At 48.0% G+C, this 26,316-nt stretch overlaps 1 protein-coding gene and 1 long non-coding RNA gene across 2 annotated transcripts; one reads left to right on the forward strand and one right to left on the reverse strand.

The window, feature by feature from the left end:
- Positions 1-14,976, reverse strand: LOC146046419 (uncharacterized). Its single transcript, XR_014465882.1, has 3 exons — positions 14,824-14,976; positions 13,136-13,212; positions 1-187 (listed from the first exon to the last, which is right to left on the reverse strand). It is a non-coding gene; the product is annotated as an uncharacterized LOC146046419 (long non-coding RNA).
- On the forward strand, positions 14,946-26,012 carry SDR42E1 (short chain dehydrogenase/reductase family 42E, member 1). The gene is made up of 3 exons (XM_083165708.1): positions 14,946-15,200; positions 22,577-22,649; positions 23,586-26,012. The coding sequence occupies exons 2-3, from the start codon at positions 22,582-22,584 to the stop codon at positions 24,679-24,681; spliced, it is 1,164 nt and encodes a 387-aa protein (XP_083021834.1). The 5' UTR covers positions 14,946-15,200; positions 22,577-22,581; the 3' UTR covers positions 24,682-26,012.
- The last annotated feature ends 304 nt before the right edge of the window (positions 26,013-26,316 follow it).

Genomic DNA, 26,316 nt, shown 5'->3' on the forward strand with positions numbered 1-26,316 from the left:
TACCTTTTTCTTTTTTATTACATTGTTTGGATAAACTGCATCATGGCTGAGCGGTGGTGCAGAAAGTTGTTTTATGGACAGAAAGCCTTTTTTATCTCTGGTTCTTCTTTCCTATAGAGGACCCTGGCATCTGCCCTGCGGTTCCGGTCTCACTCGGCACAAACCCTGTCTGGAGAGGCCTCAGGCTCTGTGGCAGGAAGAGACGGGGGTTACTTAACATCATGTACTTCCCCAAAACACGAGCGATAAATAAACAGAACACTGTGATACTTAACACTCCAGAAACATTTCAGCTGGAACGGGAAGGGATCACAGAACAAAGCGGAACGTCACCTGCTGAGCCAGAGCCGTACTTTGGACAAACCTCCATTTGGCCGTAAACGAAGATTTTTATTTTATTATTTTGGCTTCTGTTAATACGAAAAGGACTTGTGTACAGGAAACTGAAAACCGTGTTTAATTGCTACTTTACAGTGGAATACTTTGGTTTCAATGTTACAATATCGTTTATTAACCGTTTATGTAGGGGTTTTATTTTGAAACTTGCAGGATCAAGAGGATCAAAAAGTCTTATCCTAAGTGCTATAAAGATGGGGTAATTCACCGGGATGCAGTCGGGATCCCGGCGTTCAGAATCCCGACCGCCGAAATTCCGGCACTTTCTCCCTCCGTGGGTGTCCACGACACTCCTGGAGGGAGAATAAATTAGCGTGCCAAGCGTAGCAAGGCACCGGGCCCGCTGCGTGGCGAGCGCATCGAGCCTGCAAAGGGGGGGCGATCCAAGTCCCCCCCTTGTCGGGATTTCGGCGTCGGGATTTTGAACACCGGGATCCCGACCGCCGGGATTTCATACTGAATCCAATTCACCTCCCAAGCAGTTTGGCTATGGTAAAGCTGGTCGACATGCAGGTGAACATGCACAATGTCAACTCTGGAAAAATGTTGACACAAGGAAAAGGATGATACTGGTGCCAATGTCGACACCTTAACAGGTGGACCCCCAATTAGTGTACTGTTGTAGTTTGGGCCTGGTATTTCGCTCTGCTACACCTGCGTTTACCTTTTCCAACCACCATCAACATGGGTGGTAAAGTATGAAAAGCCCTCCAAAAAGGTAAAAATATAATGAAAAACGATGTCGACCATTGCCATGTTCACTAAATATATGTCAACCAATTGACTATGGACCTAGATATTGTCAGTCAGCCATCTGTATACCATGTAAAAATTAAGGTATGTAACAGGTGTGGGCTACATGCAAAGGCAGCCAGTACTTACCCTGCACAGAAACAATATTTGCTCCCCGGAGGCTGTGCAGGATGCCAGCAGTACTCTGAGGTTTTTTAAAGGGGCAGCATTATGTAAGGATAAACCATGCCTTGTAAATGATTGCCCCATTAGTATTAAAAAAAAAACTCCCTCTGAGTTGGGCCGGTATTCCGTACAGCCGAACAGCATTACATCTGGCCCATGGATCATAAATAAATGGGAAAAAGGAGCGCTATTGAAGTGATTTAATTAAATTGTTATGGGGCTCTCAGGTGAGAGCTGGGCAGAGAGGACGCAGTGCGCCAAGTCGCATGAAACGCGTTGGACAGCATTCTCTGAACATCCATCTCCAGCGGCACGCTGATCCCACTACCCGCAGTGACATCGTACAACCCGCCGCGAGGACTTCCGGCAACTTCCGGCTGACGGCAGAGACAGACAAACATCGCAGCGGCTACCACGGACGCGTGGCTAGCCAGATACCTGCCAGCCATCTCATCTCCATCTACCGCAGACCATCACATCACGGAACGGAGGTACCACTCCCTTTCATTTTATCATATTCAGCACCCCAATACTATCAGTGTCTCACAGCATCTTTACCCCATAACAATTTAATTAAATCACTTCAATAGCGCTCCTTTTTCCCATTTATCCATTTAACCAATTTATAGGAGCTGCTGAAAAAATAGGTTAGCGCGGAACCACCCAACCCATTTACATCTGGCCCATGATTGGTTCCAGACACAGTTCCTTGCTACAGATGCAGTCACACTCCTCGTTGCCGCAGGAGTGTGGCGTTGCCTTCTCCCTATAGTGTGAACGGAACTGGGACGCTCAACCCCAGTTTCCAGGTACCAGTGTCCGACTCGTGTAAAACCCTTTTTTTTTAACCCAGGTCGGATTGCTGGGTTGCTTGACTAGGGATTTTTCAAAAGGCCTTTTCACACAGCACAGAGACCCGGGTTATTAGTGCGGTGTGAAAGTGGTATAATTTGGGTACTACAGCATGACACCTGATTTAGCAATATTTAAATACCATGACCTGCACATGTCCTGTACTGTAATACTGTCAAGGATGCCACAAAGGTGGTATAGGTGGCACTGATGCACTTGCCCAACAGTCCTTGAAGCCTCCTGCAGGCTAAGGCTTCACCTATAACCGACACATTCGAAGGGGTAAATTAGTTTCACCCCAACCCCGGGGCCGCCAGGACTTTTAAGGGGACAAGACTGCTACAGGAGGCTGGGCAAGGCAAACACAGGACTGGAGTCAGACTGGGACACAAAAGGAAGGACCAGACACACGAGATAAATATACGAACTTTAGCACACTACCATGTGCGTCTAGCACAGGACCACTGCAGCAGATGGTATACACCAGCACCACAGCACTGGAGATGGAATTACTAAGCACTGGGTACTGAACCACAATAGCGTTAGAGGTGCAGTCCCAGGCAGTGTCTCAATGCAATATTGTACAGACAGATAAGTGACAGGACCGGATTGCAGAGCGGCTAGATACAGACAGTACATACAGCAGGACCAGACTGTGGGGCAGTTCTGGTTACAGACAGACAAATGGGTGAAAACACAAGTACATAAACAGAAGCTCTATTGGAGCAAGTATCAACTGGGACAAACAGGACCAAACACAGCACCAGTGGATGAAGGGTTAAGCAAACTGAGAAACAGGATCCAGGTAGGCACAAACTCAGGGCTGGATAGGATAAGGTATACAGACAAGGACTAAGTACAGGAGATAAGCATAAGTGTTGGTCAGGAAAGCATGCATGTGCACTGCTGCAATGGCTTGAAACAAGCAGTATAACCAGCCCAGAGCTTAGTGCACGCTGGGTAATATAGGGAGCAATGTCCAATCAGAACAGCTAGAATGGACAAGCCCCCTTAATGAGGAAAGTCACTACAGGCGCGCAGCCTGACATAAGGCAGAGTGCTAATTGCCTAATTATATGACAGGTGAAACTGAACACAGACCAAAAACAAGAGTCAGGCTGCATTTACACAGACCTGCCAGAGGCGGCTCCTAACAGATACTCCTTTCGCTCTGCTACGTGGTTGAGACCCCTTTCAGACTTCGCGTGACCATGGTTATTGATGGGTTGCTGACATCACTGCTGATACTACCTCAGCTCATCTCCAACCACCAGCTCTTCCTACATTGTGAAAGGGTCACATCGCCGTGGCTTACATGTTCACACTGCAAGCTACCAGAGTGGAAATGCAGTCTCTGGACCAGGGTTATTTGAACTGGGTGCTTTCACCCTACACAATATCCCGGGTTGCTGCACGTTCACATTATTGCAGGTGGGGTGAAAGGGGTATAAGTCACGTCCTTGTTTTGTTCATATGGTTTCCATTCTTTGAAAGACACCGCTGACCCCTTGTGCCGCCATATAATAATGAAATCTAAACAGCTGGACTGCTGAGCGATTCCACCTGGGATTCGATATGATCTACCTTCCGCCATATGATTTATTGGTCTTTTCAATCTCTTTACAAAAATCCTACAAAGACATGATAACCTAACAATATAGAAAAATGTCCCTTTAAAATAACTTTGGTGCTTTGTGAGCGATCAAAGTCGATGTGAGTGCGATGTCTGTGACAGCCCAGTTTGATGCAGATCTCTCCGTGGAGTTGGCTGGGGGTTGGGGTTGAGGTTTAGGTTATCATAAAATAGAAGAGTGATGGGGGATTATGGATTGCCTTCTAGAGCCGTTATAAATTAACAGCACATGGGCAGCTTCCTTTGACAGCTCTTTGATGTCTGGGTTCAGCAGGATATACATCAAACCACAAAGGGAATTTTTAGCTATTTATCATTAACTGCAGCAGACTGGTTCTCATCATTGAAATCACCTTCCTGTTTAACCCCCTCCCCAAAGCCAAAGGAAAACTTACTGCGAAAGTTTCCAGACAGATAAAAATAGGTACAAACTTTGTCTTTCATGCTATAGAATAATACGGTTGCACTGGAGGCGTTTGCTTTTAAGGTGTCTCTTGACAAATTCAAGATAAGAGCGCTGTAGCTTATCCCGCACTGCAGAGTCCTAACAAGGATGAAACATTGAAATATTCTGTGCTAGTAACCCAACGTGGCTCCTAAACCAGTGGCCATCTATAAATGACGCTTACCGGAAGAGGAAAGGGTTAATGACAACTAAAGCCCCAGCACTTACACATATACCCCAGAGAGTGGAATGCGGAGCTCCGCTGTACTTGGGGAGGCCTAATTATACAAAGACAACTCTACACATTCAAAGCAAATGTCTGAAGATGAGCTCGGGTAACAATTTATTGTTGTAGGCAATTAAGAATTACAAAGGCAGCATGATAAAGCAATATATACTTTGATATGTGATGAATATTTATGACTTTGCAATACTTACATCTAATTGGTTTACTATACAATGACCTATACATTTATTTGGAATATTCCCCAACAATTTTAATCTCAGTATTGTGCATTTTTTAATGAACTAGTAGAATCTCTAAGGGGCAACTTCCGACGATGTGACGCAGTTTGAATACCATCCCCCTACATAGGGGCCCATTTAACAAGGATCGCATATAAACGAGATCTGGACGGTATATTACCACCAGGAATCGCATTGTAATATGCCATCCTATTGCCGGGATTTACCTTTCTGCGCACCCAGGGCCAGTGGTTTGGAAAGGAGCCTGTCCCTGCGATGTGCTCCGGCGTGGGGTCTGCACTTGCATAGTAGTTGTGACACCCCCCCCTGACCCCACTGCAGTGTGGTCTGTAGACCATAGGCTACAGAGCGACTACTATCCCAGAATAGCAGAAGCCCCGATATCGGATACTACCAATATTGATACATCGGGCAGCACTGCAAACCCCATAGAGGCCGCAGCTTCTGGTGCAGGAGGGATCACAGCAGATATTGGAGATTCCTGCTGCGGGCCCTCTGGATACATTTCAGGTAATTAGCCACAAATATTAAATGATAATACCCATAGTACCTTTTTCTGGCAGACATGTGATTGTACAGAACATCTATAGAGTGTAAGCCTGTGGACAAGGCCCTCACACCTCTTTGTCTGTTATTACCCAGTCCTGTATTATTGCCAGTTTGTTCTCAATTGTAAAGAGTGACAAAATTTGCAGGGGCTATAAGAGTACCTGTGCAAATAATAATCTACATCGCACCTAAATGGTTTGAAAACTAAATATTTTATTCTTGTTTGCAGGAACAAATGGAAGGAATCGGACCAGTGTTAATTTTCTCCATGTTCTGCGTGGACATGCTGGTTCTAATGCTGGGTACACGCAATGCCGACGGATCCACCGAAAAAGCCGCCAATTTGTAAGAATACACACTTACCAACCTGCCACTCGATATATTACACAACTTGGCGGGCATGTTCATTTGCCCACACAGTTGTGATGTCACAGTACCAGCAGTCAGCAGGTCGCACCGTACCCACAGCCAGGCACGTCCATATACTGCATATGTGACATATATAACAGCTAGCTGTCCTGCATGGCTGACGCGATATGACTGCAGAAGGTATTGGGTATAAATGCTGCTGACTTGCAACCGATATATAGTTCTAGTGTGCGCCCAGTATTTTATATACTGCATTTCTCATGGGGAAAAAAATATATATTTTTTTTAAATTGCAGTCAGTAGGATATTCACCTTCATTTTCTAAACTGTAATAAAGTCGGTATCTGGTTGCTATAGGTTACGGAACAATGCAAGTTTTCAAAAAATGTTAATGATATCAGTGGTAATCCTGGGTGAACAATATAGCGCATATACACTGAAGGATATCATTCATTGACATCACCTCCTCCCCCGCTCCTAGTATCAATGGGATGCAGTTTAAATCCCGGCGTTCAGAATCCCGACGGCCGAAATCCCGACGTTTCTCCCTCCGTGGGTGTCCACGACACCCCTGGAGGGAGAATAAATTAGCGTGCCGAGCGTAGCGAGGCACCGGGCCCGCTGCGTGGCGAGCGCAGCGAGCCCGCAAGGGGGGGGGGGGCGATCCACGTCCCCCCTTGTCGGGATTTCGGCGTCGGGATTTTGAACGCCGGGATTTCATACTGAATCCGTATCAATGACTATATAGCCAACACTGAGCATGCTGCACAGACCACTGACTTGGGTTCATTAACAATCCATGGGAGATTGCATCGTTAACGATATTAAGCGTAGTGTTGAAAATGCACTGGGCGTGTCTCATCTCACAGACAATATCTAGGTCGACAGTCAATACGTCCACACTAAATGTCGACACACAATAGGTCAACATTCACAAAAGGTCAGCATGGAAAATGTTGACGTGAGTTTTCAACATTTCTCGGAAGTCAATGTTGGACCCCAAATAGTGTAACCGGTTTGCTGGTCATGCCCGCTGTACACGTTACCATTTACAATCATCCTCCTGGATGGTACAGCAAAATTGTGAAAACACACATCAATCTTTTCATGTGTCAACCATTGCCATGTGGACCTTTCATTTGTGTCAACCTTTTGTCAAAGTCAACCTAGTGCATGTCAACCGTTTGCTAATGTCGACATAGACATTGTCTGTGAGCCGGGTACCATAAGGAGCAGACCCGGGGTACTTCGCATTATTAACATCTCCCCTCGCATTAATGAGACATGTGCGCACACCAGGGAAAACCAGAATCTGCTGGAAAGAAGTGGTTATTCCTAGCAGGAACCTCGCAGCAGGAATGAATGTATTGCACGGCTTCGTGTATCTGGAAATGAACCAGACTGACAGGTGGAATTCAGAGGCCCCAATTCCTCGCAGTTGGCAGAAAAGACTTTGTCTATTAAATTCTGCGTAGCATCTGTATTAAGTGTAATAAGATGCGCAGTCCAACAGCGCCCTCTGTAGGAACGTACGGCAATGCTGGCCGCCCCTGCCCATCTCCTTTACATCCAGACAGTTATTCGCACGTAAACATCCATCTAGCTGGGAGTGGATCTGATGTTAATGAATGTTTCCTGCCAGGAAAAGCTCTCCGTTATTTAGTGCTGTAAACCGAAGGTAAAAAGTGTAGTATTATATGAACATTCCATCATCCCTGGTGAAATAGCAGCCAGATGGCCGTATGTGGATATCCTTGTCTTGGGCAATGAATAAAATTAATGTTTTATTACAGTTTTCATGTTTCCAAAGCAATAATGCACAATTAAATCAGCATTTATCCAGACTGCAGGAAAACAGTTACTTATTGCTAAACCTGCAGTTGAGGTGACCGTGTGTCAATTTGCGGAGCCAGTCTTGCATGCTTCCGCGCTGACTATGCTCTGTAACCAGGCATACACAAGCAGGTAGGAGCAGAGCATTGTGCGATTCAGCCGCACTGATGTAAATGGGCACTCTATCACAGGAAATAATCAGCAAGGGTGTGCAGAAAGAACAGTTACCCAAATGTGTATACAGTCCTGCTTTCACCAAGAATAGGACTGCGGCAGGTGCACTGCGGAAGGAATAAGGGATGATTTGGCGTAGTGGTTAGCATTGCTGCCTGACACCACTAAGGTTATGAGTTCAATTCCCGTGCATGGTCTGTGTTGAGTTTTTATATTCTATCATACTGGCTGCTGCTTGAGCAGTGATGGGTCACCAGCAATGGATTCCAGCCACTGATGGAAACCATTGATGATATCATCAATAGGGAACCCTTTGACGGGTCAAAAACACAAACTGGTAGGTTCTTAGGACTGCCATCGTAAGATCCCCCATTAATGATGACATCTGTATTTTCCATTGATGGCAGGAACCCACTGACTGTGAACCATCACAGCACAACTGGCAGCTGAAAAAGTGGGAGGCGGGACACAGACATTGCCCAATCGTAGAAAGGGTTACACAGGGAGTTTGGAAAAAATGTATGCCATTGATGGTTGCTAGCCAACGATGGTTAACAACCATCCCTATTGGTTGATTTGATTCTGACAAAACTAATAGAAATTAGTCCATATGTTTTTTTGGGGGGGAATTAAGACTGTAGTCCAAATGTATTAAACCTTTACAAGGGATGAAGTGGAGGGTAATAAAGATTGATAATTTTCCAAACCTAGCCTGTAACGTGGCAGTTAGAGCTGATTGGTTGGTCCTTTATCAGCCTTAACTTTATCACTTGTTAAGGTTTAATACTGTACATTTGGCCCTAGAACTTGTAGTGGGACTGAGATGAATGACAAACACGACCCTATGATGCGCAAGGTGGGACATGTGAGATTCACAGGGGATAGGTCATTGGGTCACCACCGAGTAGGTCGACAAGCATTAGGTCAACACCACTAGGTCAGCATGCAGACAGGTCGACATGCAGACAGGTCGACATGGGTCATTAGGTCGACATGTTTTTTTTTTTTACACAGTTTTTTGAGCCGACATATGCCGACAGGCGGTATTTCATGCCCTACCATCCACTAGGGCGTGGTGGGAGAATAAAATAGTGTGCCGAGCGCAGCAAGTCACCGTGCCCGAAGCCTAGCGAGCGCAGCAATCCATACGAGGGGACGTGGTGGTACGTTTTAGTGTTTATGTTGACTGTGTCGTCATAAGGGTAAAAAAATAAATACATTTTAAAAAATACAATAAAAAAAAAAAATGTTGACTTTTCCACTGTTGACCTTACCCATGTCGAGCTAATGACCCTGTCCACCTTAACCATGTCGACCTAATAACCCTGTCGACCTAATGACTGTCTAACAACTTGCTAGTGACCAACTGATCCACACCCATTAACAGTACGTCATGTAACAGACCAGTGCAAACCTTAAATCACAGACATCAGTCAGAGGCGTCCTTACAATAACAGCACTATTCTGCTACACTCTGTTGTCTGCTTGGTATCACCGTTTGCATCATACTAACAATCACACTCTATAGTTTTGTTGTGGAAAGCAGAGCCTCTAGTGGACACATGGCAGAATGCAATCTACCTTCGATATCTGTCAGGCGTAGTCAAGATGACAAAAATGAACACATAAGATGTGTACACACGGTGCGATTTGGTCGCTGAGCGATTTTGGCTTAAAAATGCTCAGCAATACATTGCTCAGTGTACTGTTTTCATCAGCGACTAGGGATTTTGTCTGAAAATTGCAAGCTATTCTATCTCATTCTGTCTCTACAGCAGTGTACACCCGGAGCAATATGATCGCTAGCAATCATACTGCTCAGTGTTCCGTTTTCATCAGCGGCCAGAGATGGTCACTGATGAAAATGACACCCTACTGAGAGAAGAGGCAGGGGAAGTCGCTGGTCGGAGGAGCATTCGACAAACGGGCATAAAAGATTGGAGTGTACACCGGCGATAAGCCACCGGGTGCGCGCTCCTGTTTTCAGCCCCCTAATGGTCGCTGGTCGGAGGAGCATGCTGCCTAAAGAGTTGTGTGGTTTTCTAGGGAACAAGGAAATTGAGGGCAAAGGGTGGGAATTGCCACAGCCGCAGTGTTTAAATGCCCCAGCATCAGTCCATCTCCTAACTGGAATCCCTAAAAATGCTCACTACCCTAAAGGATAATGAACAGTTTTGACCAAGATACCATTGCCGGTAAGCGAGGAGATACCGATCAGGTGAACTCAATTGAATTCCCCCTATGCGCTTTAGACTGCGCACCCATCATGAGTGCTACAACTGATTTATTTATGGTATACTTACGTATTTGTTTGAGGTACTTGTGTAGTTTCACGGCGCCGCCGCGCGCACAGTCTGTCTAAGAAACTTGGCAGCTTGCCAGACTCTGTGTTTAACTGTGCGCGTGCCGCTCTAGCTGTTCTCAGCGCAGCGCATGGCTGCTTTCCAAATGTAATCTACGTTATCAGTGTAGCGCCGGGCTGCAGGCTGCCCAGCGCTGACAGGTCACTGTGGTACTTGTAGTTCCACAGTGAAATAGGCAGTCCTGCGCACCGCTGACAACGGGGGCATGTAAACTGGACACCCCTGCACACCGCTAACGTACGGGGCTTCCAAACTAGACACCCCAGCACACCGTTTTCAAAGGGGGTGTCCCACATGTTGACGCTAAAATTCAGATGCTAAAGCGTCTGAATGCAGACTCCCTGCAAGCTGCTATGAAGGGGGCATCAAAAAAAATGTCGTCATTTTTGTCTCAGGTGTATGAGTTTGCAGGTGTGAATGTGTTCCTGAAACAGCACCACTATCCACGCCAACCCGAAGCGTGGCGAGCGCAGCGGTACGCGTCCTACGACCTTTTCATACCCCCACTATCCACGTCAGCGTGGAGTTGATTTTATATAGTGTGGCGAACGCAGCGAGCCACCGAGCCCGAAGCGTGGCGAGCCCTGCGAGGGGACGCGGATTACCTGTGAAGTAATCCGCGTCCACTCGCCAGGCTTTGGGCTCGGTGGCTCGCCACACTTTATAAAAACATCTCCACGCCGACGTGGATAGTGGGGGTATGAAAAGGTCATAGGACACATACCGCCGCCGCTCGCCACGCTTTGGGTTGGTGTGGATAGTGGAATTTACAAGGTCGACAGCTGTTACGTCGACTCGTGTCATTGTGAACAGGTTTAATGGTGTACCCCTAGACCCAACTAAATTTAGATGCTTTAGCTTCTAAATTTAGATGTACCCCTACACCCAACTAAATTCAGACACTTTAGCGTCTAAATTTAGATGTCCCCCTTCTTAGAGGTTTGCAGGGAGTCTAGATTCAGACACTTTAGCATCTAAATTTAGATGTCCCCCTTCTTAGCGGCTTGCAGGGAGTCTGGATTCAGACGCTTTAGCGTCCAAATTAAGATGCCCCCTAACGTAGCTTACATATGGAAAGCAGCCACGCGCTGTGCTGAGAACAGCTAGAGCGGCACGCGCACAGTTAAACACAGAGTCTGGCAAGCTGCCAAGTTTCTTAGACAGACTGTGCGTGCAGCGGCGGCACCGTGAAACTACACAAGTACAGTACCTGGTTTGATATTATGCTTAACGTGAGCAAGTCCTAATCAGACCAGAGCTTACTCAGGTCCCTATTTCCTATCACTGCTTACCAAGCGCGCCTGCTGGCTTCATTCCCTGGTTGCCAAGCTCCTGTAGTGTTATTTCAGATATTTATTTTCATTACAATTTATCAAGTGAAGATCCCGAGCACATAATGAGGTTGGAGCTGTAAGGTTTCTCTATTCCCGGCTTAGGCTCGCTGCCCTGTGTTCATATTGCAGAACGATACCGTTACAGCCAAATGATTGATTCTTCTTCTTACCGGACACTGATGCTCAGTCTGGCACTTGTGTACGGTCACAGCAGCTTCTTATTTCATCACCTATAAATCTTAGCGCCTGTTTTTTTTTTTTTTTTACAAGGTCATCAATCTTTTCCAAAGCTAAGAAGATTTAAAAAGAAAGAATCTGTGAGACTGTTTGAGCTGATAGATGCTGGTAACATTTACAGCGCCTGCTGTGCCTTCAGGGGACCTCCCTTCACACATTCTTGTTACATCAAAGTCATTACAACTGAAATTGATGTGGCCTTCCTCATAAAACCGGATGGCAGAGGATCTATAATCAGATTGATGATATGATGAATTGCATGGCAGACAGCTTCATTGTGGAGCAAAGAGCAGAGTCCAGGCTACACCGGAAAATGACTGTATCTGGTGAGGCGCTGACATTAAGTAGAGGAATGAACATTGAAGTTGTACGTATACTGAGATGGGACTTATTTATCCGCAATGTGTGCAAATGACCAAATGACTCCCGTAAAGGGAAGGTTTGATCGCTAACAACTGCCTGCAGCTCACTATAATGATTGGACGGCTCCCATCCAATCCTCACACCCCATAATGCCTGGCCTCTGTTAGATCTACCTTAGTGTTGGCCAGAGTGTGCTAGAAGCTCAACAGCAGAGAGCAACCCCTGCTGGCAGGAAAGAGGAACTGCATGGGTTGCGACAGGTGCACGGTGGTGCTAGAATACAGACATTTACTGGGCACGTTAGGGTCAGGCTATTGGGGGGGGGTTCAGACATACAGTCTCAAAGTATGAAAAGGTACAAAACAAAACACCATGTTGACCTTTTCATGTGTCGCCATTGCCATGTCGACCATATGGTGTTGACATGGTAGCGGTCGCCCTATTTTCCGGACACCATTAGATTTGTTAGAAAGTACCATCCTCTGCAGGCTCCACAGAAGGCTGTGCACGTCATTTGGAATGTAATTATGAAGAGAATGAAGTGAGCAGCCTCCTAGATTAGCCGGTGTACGGGACGCGGTCTCTGCCTCCAGCTAAATACTATATCAAGGTGTCGGACAGTGATATCTATCGATTCTTCTGCTGCAAAGTGACTCTATTTAGCTGCGGGGGCCATGGTACTAAGGAGATAGCGCTCCGGTATCTGCATTTGTAAAGGGAATCGCTGGCAGCAAGTCAGAGTCACTCCACCGTGACATTCCCACAGATTTCTTTATATCATTCGGAAAGAGGAATTATGCTGTAATCCAATCGCTGCACAGCCAATGCATTACGGAACGTTGCCTGTGACCGCTCTATGAAAACCTGCTCACATCTAACACGTTACTGGGGTCTCCTGCTGCGCTGTAAAGTGGTGAATAGCCTGTGGGCTCTGCAGCTGCTGTGGTACTACAAAACCCAGCATCCAGTCCTCCCAACTAGAAGACAATTTGTACTACAGGGGTAGTTTGCAATTGTACTCTTTAAAGAAAAAAATAATCATTTATATTAATACCAGGTAATTGCAATTGCAGAGCGACCTCCACAGCAAACTCATGTGTCCAATGTGCGTGTGCGATCCTAATGTGTGTAATTACCAATCTGTAGGCGATGACAAATGAACCAAACCTGCAATCATACTTACATAGTTCAAGTAACCTTGGCACTGGATGGATTTATCAAGGTTTTCCTTGCAATCCCGGAGTAATGTCACACAATTTCCTGGAAGAATAAATGGAAGCTAGATCAAAATCAAATAAGAGTACACTAAACAGAAGCAGGTGCTAGTTTCCGGTTCTAGCATCTGATCTGCCGCCACGCCAGTCCCAGTAAATAATAAGTTTCTAGGTTTCTTAAGCTGGGTACACAATTTTTTTGTTTTTGCACGGATGGGAATTACACATTTTAGGGTTGACCTACTATTGCGCACTCCCGCGGATCAACCGTTGCAGAAGTGTGCAAACTGAACATGTGGCTGACAACCCCATGCTTTGGGATGTGGTGGGAATTCTAGATCGAAGGTCAATCACCATATTGTGTAGTGTGTACAGACTGCACAATAGGAAAGGAGGAATGCCAATTGCACAGGACTAATGTATAGATTAGGACCCCCATGTACTTCATAGAGTAGGCATAAACTGGAGGTGTGCGACTGATGGACATGAGAAGATATAGAGCAGATCAAAGGGAAAGTAATGTCCTTTTTATGGTGCACCAAATATTAACATTTTACTTTTATTAAATATCAGATAAAAATTGCGAAATATTAAAAACAAACATACAAGTGAAAATATGACAATACAGGCATTTAAAATGCAGGTGGCACACTAGGATTCACTTTTATGTTACAGGACAGATGTTTCACAGAACCAGTGAAATAGCGTAAAAGAGTCAGTTACTGGGATTTCAGTATTTTCACAGTATGCCCTTGGTAGTACCTATATGTATAAGGTTAGCACTATAAAGTGTCTTTTTCCTCAAGTCAGGTGGTACTCTAAACAAGTGTGCTAATCATAGCTTGGCCAAAGTTATAGCTTGTATGTGCATATATTTCATATGTCTTTCCCTCTGTGGGGTATGCAATGTCAAATAATAAGTGGCTTAACACTGTAGGTATAGCTGTGGGTCTCCCTTTGCGGGCCAGTCCGTAGGAGAACCCGACTGAGGGTAGCGCATGCGGCTGCTTGTCAGTCACTGGTGCCGCAGTAGCAAGCACAGTGCTGGGCAGTCAGAGGTGCAGGTATCAGGGGGTAGAGGTGGGTTATCAGAGGGCAGGGGTGGGTTATCAAGGTGGCCATACACCTACAGATTTATTGTCAGATCTGGCTGGTTGGAACAAAAATCTGGTTACGGATGAGAGCAAATGACAATTGACCATTTGCAAGGAAATGCTGGAAAACTGACAAACTGTCATTCAGATACTACCAGGTTTTTGGGTACTTATATGTTAGTTGGGCGCCCACTAAGCTATTTGCTTAGTTTTACGCGTCCGCTTGCCACACTTCGGGCTCACCAGACTATATAAAATCAACTTCATGCCAACATGGATAGTGGGGGTATGAGTGTACTTTCTATAGTGGGCACCCAACTAACATATAAGTACCGGTTTTTGTTCCAACCAGCCAGATCTGACAATAAATCTGTAGGTGTATGGGCACCTTCAGGGGGCAGAGGTGGGTTATCAGAGGGCAGGGGTGGGATATCAGGGTGTAGAGGTGGGTTATCAGAGGGTAGATGTGGGTTATCAGAGTACAGGGCGTGACTCCATGCAGCCCTTAGAGGCCAGGGCCGCCTCATCCCGCGTAAGACGTGCAGCCAGCAATGTGACCGTACCCAGGTCCCGGCTGACTCCGGTCAGTGTCTCCGCTACTTCCAGCAGCTCTGCCGCATTCAGTTTCCCCGCCATGATGTTCTGTCACCGTTACGTGACCCAACGTCAGCACGTACGCACGCCCGGCTTCCTCGCGTCGCCCTGGCAACGGCCGGCACGTAAAGTATGTCTACCGGGCGCCGCATTGCTACTGTACGGAGTGTGGAGTCGGACACTAGTACATACGCGTGAGGCGGTGCTGGCTGGAGCGTAGGGGGAGAGTGGAGATTCAGGGGAAAGATAATAATACCCGGATATAGCGCCTGTCTGAAAGGGAGCCTGGGTCAGGCGTCACCACTACGTATAGTCGCGCCACTCACTCCCCGGCTCATCACCATTGGTATGCTGTGATCGTTCTGTGATTATACTATAGAGCTGGTTCTATTACATTATACTAATATATACTGTGTTTATCATAATACACTATACTTATATAATACAATATGTATTACACTATACTTATAATATGTATTACACTACACTTATTCTGTACTTCTATATGTATATTATATTACACTATACTTATATAATACATGTATTACACTATATACTTATATAATACAATATGTATTACACTTTTCTGATATAATATGTATTACACTACACTTATTCTGTACTTCTATATGTATATTATATTACACTATACTTATATAATACAATATGTATTACACTATACTTAATCTGTACTCATTATATTATGCTGATACATATATATGTATATTATATTACATTATACTTATATAATATGTATTACACTATACTTATACTGTACTTATGGTACTCTTTACCTAGAACGGCGCCCGCGATTGGCGTCGGGGGTAAAAAATCGCGGCCATCGCATGCACATAAAAAACGGGTGCGACGCGATGCCCGCGATTTTCCCATAGGGATCAATGTTAAAAGTGACATTGGACGCGATTTTAGTGTTAAATGCCTCAATGCCCGCGATTTTTACATAGGAAACAATGTTAAATGGGCCACAGAGCCCTAATAGTCCCCCTGAAGTCTTAAATGGCCCCCACAATTTTTAACGCCACCCCACGATCAACGTGAACCCGAAGCGTGGCGAGCGCAGCGGTACGCGTCCTCCGACCTTTTCATACCCCCACTATCCACGTCGGCGTGGAGTTGAGAATAGAATAGTGTGGCGAGCGCAGCGAGCCACCGAGCCCGAAGCGTGGCGAGCGGACGCGGATACCTGTAAAGCCCGCGGAGGGACGCGTTTACCTGTGAAGGTATCCGCGTCCACTCGCCACGCTTCGGGCTCGGTGGCTCGCTGCGCTCGCCCCACTATTCTATTCTCAACTCCACGCCGACGTGGATAGTGGGGGTATGAAAAGGTCGGAGGACGCGTACCGCCGCCCCTCGCAGGCTCGCTGCGCTCGCCACGCTTCGGGTTGACGTTGATCGTGGGGTGGCGTTAACAATTGTGGGGGCCATTTCAGACTTTAGGGTGACTATTTGGGCTCTGTGGCCCATTTAACATTGTTTCCTATGGAAAAATCGCGGGCATTGAGGCATTGAACACTAAAATCGCGTCCAATCTCACTTTTAACATTGATCCCTATGGGAAATCGCGGGCATCGCATCGCACCCGTTTTTAAGGGCATTCGATGGTCGCGATGGGCGCCGTTCTAGGTAAAGAGTACCGTACTTATTATATTATGTTTATACTTATATTATATTACACTATACTATACTGTACTTATTATTGCACTAGTAAGCTTGCTCGAAGCAAATGCTTAGAAATCTAGATGTAGTTTTACTTGCTGCCAACAGATGCCAGTGTTTCGGTGAGGGGTACTAGACATATATAATGATACTAGGTGATTCATCGCGCCCTATGGGCGCTCTTCACACCGGCGTGAGGGGCTGCGCCCCCCTTAATTTGTGAACGTTTGTATTGTATGAAAGATGACCTGTATTGCAACTTGAGTTATAGGTGAAATGTGTTAAATAGAGAGCATATGATTTGGAAGGGGGTGTGTATTGTTTTGTTTAATTAAAAAGCGGTTATAGAGTAAGATGTACATCGATAGTGTGGAGGGTACAGTGACATTTGTGGGGGTGGGGGGGGGTGCGTGTTGTTGAGGTGTGTGTGTGTGTGCAATAGTATAGTAGGGTGTTTTTGAGTCAGCGGCTCCCCACTGGCGGAGGTCACGACACAGGAAAACAGGAGGCTGGGTAGTGATAGGGGTGTGTGAGCATAAGGGGGACTAAAGAGGAGGGTGGGGGACACTGTGCAGCTTCTGCTAGTGGGTGAGGGTCCAGCGTAGCAGCATAGGAGTACAGGACGGTGCCCCTGAGTCAGTGTCTCCTCCTACTGGGTGGGAGTTAGGGTGCATGAGAGCAGGAGGTTGGGTGGTAAAGCATTATAGGGGAATGTGGGCAACACAGGGTGAGCGGGTCCCCACTGATGGAAGTTACGTGGCAGGAGAACAGGAGGCAGGGCAGTGATAGAGGTGTGTGGGCATGAGGGGTAGTAAAGGTTTTTGGCTGTTGCTGAGTAGGGATAGGGATTGGTGCAGACGCCATCGATGGTTGGCATTGATGGGGATTTTGCACCCTGCCATCGATTAGTAGTAACATATTACTTGGATAACCATCGATTGTTGTAGCTATCGATGGTCATCCATTATATCTGACTGAATAGGCCGTGGGTCAATCAGAACTTGGTGGCGGGACTTCCGGGTGTGGTGGGCGGAGCTATGCTCTGTGTCCCGGCACCATAATTGAAATCATTGATGGTCGATGGGCATCCCTAGAACTGGAGGAGGGTGGGGGACAGTATGCAGCTCCCGGCAGTGGGTGAGCATCTCCTCCCACTGGGAGGGAGTGAGCGTGCATGAGAGCAGGAGGCTGTATTATAGTGTTATGTAGGCAAGACATTGATAAAAGTTGTGGCGCTGGTGCAGGGGACCGTGGGGACACTTCTGGCAGTGGGGGAACCTGCAGCGTGGCAGCCAGGGCCGGATATCCCACCCAGGGGCGGCACCTGCTTGTGGCGGTACAGGATCCCCCTTTGTCACAGGGGGTACGTGAAGTGCGGGAGCGGGGTCGCGAGGGTCCGCTGGGGGGTGGAATTGCCGGAAGGGGGTCAGGGGGGTCTGCAAATTGCGGGAGGGGGGGTGTACGGGGATCCGCGATTAGTGGGAGGGGGCAGAGGTCCGCAAATCGTGGGAGGGGGCGCGGGGGGGCTTGAATCGCGGGAAGGGGGTCCTCAAATTGCGGGAAGGGGGTTGACGGGGTCAGTAAATTGCGGGAGGGGGGGGGGGGGGGCTGTGGATGTCCGTAAATGTTGGGAGGGGCGCGGGGGGTGCCATGAATCAAGGGAGGGGGGGCACAGGGGGGGCCGTGAATTGTGGGAGGGGGCATGAATCGCGGGGGGGGGGGTCGTGGGGGGCTGCGAATCGCAGGAGGGGGGTGCGGGGGGGTGCCGTGAATTGTGTGTGGGGGGGGCTGCAAATTCCGGGAGGGGGTGCGGGAGGGGGGGGGGCGCGGGAGTTGCCGAGGGGGTTCGCAAATCGCGGGAGGGAGGCGCGACGGGGAGTTCCGTGAATCACGGGAGGGGGCGGGGTCTGCAAATCCGAGGGGGTTAGAATCGCGGGGGGGTCGCGAATTGCGGGAGGGGGGTCACAAATTGCAGGAAGGGGGGTGCTGTGAATCGCGGGAGGGGGTGGTGGTCCGCAAATGGCGGGAGGGGGAGCGTGGGGGTCCCTGGGAATAGCGGGAGAGGTCACAGGGGTCCCGCGAATTGCGGGAGGGGGCACTGCGAATTGCGGGAGGGGTCACTGCGAATTGCGGGAGGGGGGGCCCGCGAATCGTGGGAGGGGGTGTCGTGGGGGACTGAGAATCACAGCAGGGGGGGGGCGCAGGGGGTGCCGTGAATTGCGTGAGGGGGGAAGTGAATCGCGGGAGGGGTCCGCGAATCGCAGGAGGGGGTCCGCAAATTGCGGGGGGGGGGGGGTGAATGGTGGGGGGGGTCCGCGAATCGCGGGAGGGGGGCGCTACGGGGGTTCCGTGGGCGGGGGTCTGCAAATCTGGGTGGGGGGGTTAGAATCGTGGGAGGGGCCGGTGGTCCGCAAATGGCGGGAGGGGGGGCGCGGGGGTCCCGGGAATAGCGGGAGGGGTCACAGGGATCCCGCGTATCACGGAAGGGGTGGTGCGCGGGGGTCCCGCAAATCGCGGGAGGGGGGCCCTGCGAATTGCGGGAGGGGGGGGTCATGTGGGGCTGCGAATCGCAGGAGGGGGGGTGCGGGGGGTGCCGTAAATTGCGTGAGGGGGGGGGCGTGAATCGCGGGAGGGGGGTCCGCAAATCGCAGGAGGGGTTTGCGAATTGCGGGAGGAGGCGCAGGAGGGGGGCTGTGAATCGCGGGGGGCGCGAATCGCGGGAGGGGGAGCGCGGGTGGTGCCGAGGGGCTCCGCAAATCGCGGGAGGGGGGGGGCGCTACAGGGGGGGGTGTTCCGTAAATCGCGGGATGGGGGCGGGGGTCTGCAAATCATGGGGGAGGGGGGTGGTAGAATCGCGGGAGAGGGGGCGCGAATTGCGGGGGTGTGGATCACACTTAGGACGACAGTCATTAGGTCGACATGGGTCAAGGTCGACAGTTGTTTAGGTCGACATGGGGCAAAGTCGACATGGGTTAGGTCGACAGTTCATTAGGTCGACATGGGTTTTTCACTGTTTTTTTTTACCCGAATGTCGACACAGTCGACATGGACACAGTTGGAGGTGAACCGCACCCCCTCGCTTCACTCGCGATGCTTCAGACACTTTTTTATTCTCCCACCACGCCCTAGTGGATGGTAGGGCATGAAATACCGCCTGTTGGCACATGTCGGCTCAAAAAACAGTGAAAAACCCATGTCGACCTAACGATCTGTCGACCTAACCCATGTCGACCTAAACACCTGTCGACCTTGACCCCTTGTCGACCTATACCCATGTCGACCTTCCCCCCTGTCGACCCAACGTGGTCGACCTGATGACTGTTGACCTAAGTGTGGTCTGCGAATCGCGGGAGGGGGGGTCGCGGGTGTCCCGTGAATCGCGGGAGGGGTGGTCGCGCAAATCGGGGGGAGGGGGGTCGCGGGGGTCCCGCGAATCGGGGGATCGCGGGAGTCCCGTGAATTGTGGTAGGGGGGGTCGCGGGGGTCCCGTATATCGGGGGAGGGGGGGTCGCGGGAATCGGGGGAGGGGGGGTTGCGGGGGTCCCGCGAATCGCGGGAGGGGTGGTCGCGCGAATCGGGGGGAGGGGGGTCGCGGGGGTCCCGCGAATCGGGGGATCGCGGGAGTCCCGTGAATTGTGGTAGGGGGGGTCGCGGGGGTCCCGTATATCGGGGGAGGGGGGGTCGCGGGAATCGGGGGAGGGGGGGTTGCGGGGGTCCCGCGAATCGCGGGGGGTGATGGCAGAGGGGGGGTGCAGGAGTAATGGTGGATGGTGGCTGTGGAGTAATGGTGGATGGTGGGCGTGTACTGTAGCCCTGGCTGGGCGGGGGGAGGTGATGTCAAGGGGGTGGAATGTTATACACATGAAAATGTTCTACACATAGAACACTGGTCTTTTCCCTAGGGGGGGGCGGGCTTGTGTATCCCGCTGGGCGGGAACATTACCCACACAGGGGATGAGTGACAGATCTGGCTAAATATATAAGAGATGTGAAACTGATATAAGAAACTGTAAATAAATAAATAAATATGTATTCTTTTATGCTTACTATATTATACTATACTTATACCTTATTATAGTACAGTATATTTATTATTATGCTGTTCTTATAGCATACTATGGTTATTATGGTACTTGTGGTGCCAAAACACGACCGCCACGACCTTCTTTGCTGATGAATTTCTATGAAGGTGGGGATGATCTGTGTTTTCCGTGTCATGGATGCATGGTCCGAGTCCGGTGTGACGTGATGCTATCACGTTTCATGGCCTGTAATAATATGTTGCAGGAACTACTTTCCCTCCTCATAGCGCCCTGCCATGTGCACGAGTGACCACTCCATCCTATTGGTAGCGCTTGTTCCTCTTACCAGCCTGGGGTAATGCTCTCTGTTGTGCGTGCTTCGAGCACAGTGTGGTCTGTAATTCAGCACTGAAATGCAGACCAGGCCTTTTTAAAAAGCACCACTACAGAAAGTGACAGCCCACATCGTATAGTGTGTATGGACTTTGAGGTGCAGTCTAATGGGCACGAGGGGAAGGAGCAGTCTACCTGATCCGGCCTGGTGGGGAATTAGACTGACATCGAGAATATTACACACGTGAGAGATTTCCCTTGAATCGACGGCAGGATCACATGCAATATACAGTATCACATGCGGTCCTTTTGCATGTAATATATCGCATGCGATCCCAGCAAGTACTGCCGGATCCGATATATCTATAGTGCAGTACTTGCGATCTAGGGCTCCGATCTGATGCGTGGTCTAATAAACACATGCAATTTGCCACTTTTCACCAGATTCCTCGCTCCGATTCGCCGAAATCGGGTAAAATCGCAGTAGTATATGGCCAGCCCAGCTTAACAAAGGTTCTGATGCTGGCTAAATAAAAGCCTGCATTTTACCCGGTTTTAATTAGCCGCAGAACCTGTGTAAATCATATGTGCCCCAGATTAAGGATATTAGGCAAGCATAGTTATACTTGTAGCATAACGGTTGTATGGAACATTATATTTATGCTGTGACTCTTGTAAGGACCTATATATTTATAATGTGACTATTTACTATGCTTAGTATGTAGATCATAGTATCCAGCCCAAATAGTGTGCTACTGTAGACAGTCATTAGCGTGACGTTGGAATTCTGACTGCACAGCAGGGGGAGCGCAATAAAGCCCCTTGCGGGCTCGTTGCGCTCGCCACGCTGCGGGCACGGAGGCGAGCTGCGCTCGACACCTATTTTGTTCTCCCTCTATGGGGGTTGTGGACCCCCACGAGGGAGCAGTCGGAGTAATGACTGTCGGAATCCCGACTGTCGGCGAGACGTCCGTCACCCGGAGACAGCAATCTGTGTGCATGGTAGGGTGCAGCATATGGAAAAGCTGGTTCCTGTGATGTGGACTGTGATATTTAAACAGTGATTAGTATATGGACTTAGATATTTATCCTATGATTCGTATGTGGACTATGATACTTTACAACAAATAGTGTTTGGACTTTGATACTTAAACTATTTCTAGCCTATGGAAATCTAGAGCCAATGGAAAATGTACATTGCTGGTTTCTACGTCAGTTTTGCAGAAGTTCATTTTATTTGGTTCTATAATATATAGGTACAGTTATGTAATGTTATCACACTCACACATACGCATGCACATATACACACTAGCGTTAGTAGCCAGTCCAACTAACTTTTTTTGAGGACATCCCCCTAAACACATGGGAAAATGTAAACTCTACACAGATATGACACTGTCGAAACCTGTTTTCAGGATTAGGGCTGGCGGAGTGCGCAATATTAATGATGTTCAATTACGTGTAAACATCATGTTTGTCTCTATCGGACGATCCAAAATCTCTGTTGGGAGAACGTTTGGCTGAAAATCGAAAGGTCCCGATTTTTGGGTTAATCTTTGTCAAACGCTGTATGGGGATATATAGCAGTTATTTTTTTGTAGTGGTTGGGGTTTATAGGGAAATATTACTGTTTTGTAAGTAGATTCCTGTATGTTTCATTATATTTACAGTCTCTTATTTTTCCTTTAAGAAACGATGAGCGTTCCGCAGTCTCCCAAGGAATCATTTGTCATTACCGGAGGTGGCGGCTACTTTGGACACAGGTTAGTGCCACGGTATAATTAATAATGTTGCATAATTATGGAAAGTATATTAATAATCTATTTAATTATTCCATTCCGTTGGGAATATTTTGACTAATGAGCACTAATTGCATCTTCCGGAGAAGCCAAATTCCATTATTAATTAGAATTGGTTAATGAGTTTTGCAGTTCATTTAGAGAACGGCCTAGCAAATCTCCTATTCTGCCATTCATCTCTGCACAGAACGTGTCGCTCCCCTCTACTGTTCTGTGCTGAGGCCTGATGTACAGGGACACTACCACCAAATTGGTCTAAGGTTTGGGTATAGGGCACTCACTGGCAATGCTGCTATTACTATGTATGTAGATCGCCAATCTGAGCTTCATGAGTAGGTAGCTTCTAGTGTACCAAAGTCAACACACTATCTTATGAAGATGCCGTCCAGGGGAATCTTCTAAGCTTAGTTGCACATAATATTGAGCAGCTAAACCTGGGTACATTCTGAGCGATATGTTGTCTGATCCGGCAAATTGGACCTACATATTGCTCAGAATGGCACATATATGCCCGATATATCAGTACCCGCAGTCACTAGCATTAAACATGTGCTGTATATCAAACTTGAGGATCACACTAGCGACGTAATGTAACCAAATAAAGAACAGCGATTGTTCCATCCTTCATTAACATAGCTCAAAGTCTACCCAGGGTCGGAGGGGGGGTTCAAACTGATATCTAAATTGCAGCTTAAAAATAAAGCAGCCAGTATTTACTCTGCACAGAAACAATAGAACGCACTCAAACATAAATCTCTCTGCACATGTTAAATAAACCCCATCCGCGATATAGCATGGTTTTGCCCAGTTATGTGCTTTTTTGCTTTGCTAACAAACCTGAATCAAGCTTCATTATAAACATTGTGCCATGTAAACCTGACCCGCTATTTATTGTTCCAGATTAGGCTGCTGGCTGCACCAGAGCGGTGTGAGCGTGGTTCTCTTTGATGTTCGAAAACCAGCCCAGGAACTCCCTGATGGAATCCGTTTCATACAAGGAGACATTCGATCTCTTTTGGCAGTGGAGGATGCCTTTATCGGAGCGACCTGCGTAATTCACACTGCCTCCTATGGTATGTCCGGGCGGGAGCAGCTTCAGACCGCTCTCACGGAAGAGGTCAACGTGAAGGGCACAGAGAATGTCATCCGGGCCTGCTTAAGCAAAAATATTCAGAGACTAGTGTACACCAGTACATACAACGTGGTGTTTGGCGGGCAGACCATCAAGAATGGAGATGAGTCCATGCCGTATCTACCTCTGCACCGCCATGCAGACAACTACTCCCGCACCAAGACTATCGCTGAATCCCTGGTGCTGAAAGCCAACGGCAGCAAGCTTGCCAATAATTGTGGAAGTTTACGGACCTGCGCTCTCAGACCGGCCGGTATCTACGGCCCAGGGGAACAAAGACATCTTCCCAGAATCATTAATACTCTCGAACAGGGGTTGTTCAAGTTTCTGTATGGGGACCCTCATAATCTTGTGCAGTTTGTCCACGTTGATAATCTTGTATCCGCTCACGCTTTAGCTGCCGAAGGTCTTACAGGCGACAGAAGTCACATCGCCGCCGGTCAGCCGTACTTCATAGCTGATGGTAAACCAGTCGATAATTTTGAATTCTTCCGGCCCTTCGTGGAGGGTCTGGGGTATAAGTTCCCCACAGTTCGGGTTCCTCTCTTCCTTGTGTATTTTATGGCGTACCTCACCGAATGGTTGCATTTCCTTATCAGCCCCGTTTATAACTTCCAGCCTTTGCTAACCCGCGCCGAGGTCTATAAAACGGGGATAACGCACTACTTCTGCTTGGAAAAAGCCAAGAGAGAGCTGGGATACGAGCCCATGCCCTTCACGATGCATGAAGTTGTCAAATGGTACCACGGTCAGGGCTATGGCAAGCGGATCAACAACAGCAATCTTCTGTGGGATCTTGGGCTAATTGCCTTGCTGATTGTGGCGCTGTTTGCTTGGGTGCCCGGTGTGGTGGCGAATAACTAGGACTTCTCTGTGAGACTATTCCCGTGGCCGAAACACAATAGAAGCAAAGGTTCAGAAGAGTGAGGACTGAGCAGCTATGCCACTGTGCCCTGGTGCACTAATGATGGCACGGGTAATGGCATTTTATCCTATTAATCTAATGGCCTGGATTCTCACGAGTGCTGTTTAACCCACTCACAATGGCTGCCTAATTTTATATTTATAATCGTTTTCATTTACAGTTAGATTTTTTAAATTGGTTCTGGCATTCGTTGGGTAACGGGAACTTCTATTTGAAAGGGGCGCTAACTAAAAAAAACACGAATAGTATGGTGGATAGAAGAAGTGGCAGGCAGTCCTATCTGATGTGTTTTCTTATATGGAAGTTCAGCTGCCCAGTTACTCTGAAAAGGTCACATTCCAGTTATTGGTAGTGAACCTGAGTTATGCACCACTGACCTCATTACTGGTCTCCTGCGGTCACAGCATCTCTTACAGTGGGCTGGCAAATGAAATATCCACTTCGTACAGGGAAGCTGCAGAATAGGGTATGGAGGTTTGTTTTGTATTAATATTACCCTACCCTGCTGATGAGTTTATTTCTTTTTTTGATTTATTATGATTGAAAGATAAAGGAGCCTCTCGTGCTGTTGGGGACCCTGCTCCTTCTGCTATCTGTTCCTCTCCTCATGTTATAACCCTGTCTCTTGTTTCCCTGTTATTCCTCAGGATCTGCACACAGTAATGCTGGTCTCCTTCTAATGTCTATTGCAGTGGCTAGGGAGGGAGAAGGTGTGACGTGCAAACGTTCATCTGTACAAACAGATCTGGGACCTCGACACAGCTGGGATGAGGTCTGGATGCTGGTAGAATGGAGTTAATAGTCGGATGTCTGTGTCTTACCTATATCAGACCTGGTTATGTGGGCTCTCAGGGACTGCGCATTTAGAGAGGTATCTTGTATCTGGATGAGAGGGTGACTTTAGTTTTTCTTTTAGAATCCAAGTGGACTGGCAAAATGAGGGGATTCGGTACACTAATTGGGGGTGCATGTGCCCAGGTATCAACATTGACACCCAAAAAAAACCCGAAAATGCATGTCCACCTTTTTTGTCAATGACGACCTTGTTCGTGTCGACTTACTGACTGTCTACCCTTTTATCTATAACCATCTCACTGATCCAGGTTCTGACAGTACTTGTGTCACTTATAGACGGGCCTAATCTGTACTGGTGTTCATTCTCGCACTCGACATATTTGAAAACCCATGCAGTTCCTCTTCCCTGCCTGGGGTGTCGCTGTCTGCTGTGGTGTTTGTAGCACAGGTCTGGTTTGCATATTAGTGCTGATATACAGACCACACTGTGCTAGAAACACCACTGCAGACAGCGACACCCCAGGCAGGGAAGAGGAACTGCAAGGGTTTTCAAAGATAGCGGGTACTAGAATGAACACTATGTACGTTCTGTACATGCTGGGTTCGGTGTCCCCTCTGGCATCACTGATCGCATGTAGGGACTCGTTACACCTGTACTAATCCCACTTACAGAGGTTCTATAGGCAAGACTAATAAACACACTTAACAAGGTCCCAGGAGCTGGTTCAGCAAAGATAACCCAAAACTATTCCTGTCGTGCTGCTAAACTTCACATTTTA

This window comes from Crinia signifera, chromosome 11, assembly GCF_055691185.1.
Source record: "Crinia signifera chromosome 11, ASM5569118v1, whole genome shotgun sequence".
Classification (NCBI taxonomy): Eukaryota; Metazoa; Chordata; class Amphibia; order Anura; family Myobatrachidae; genus Crinia; species Crinia signifera.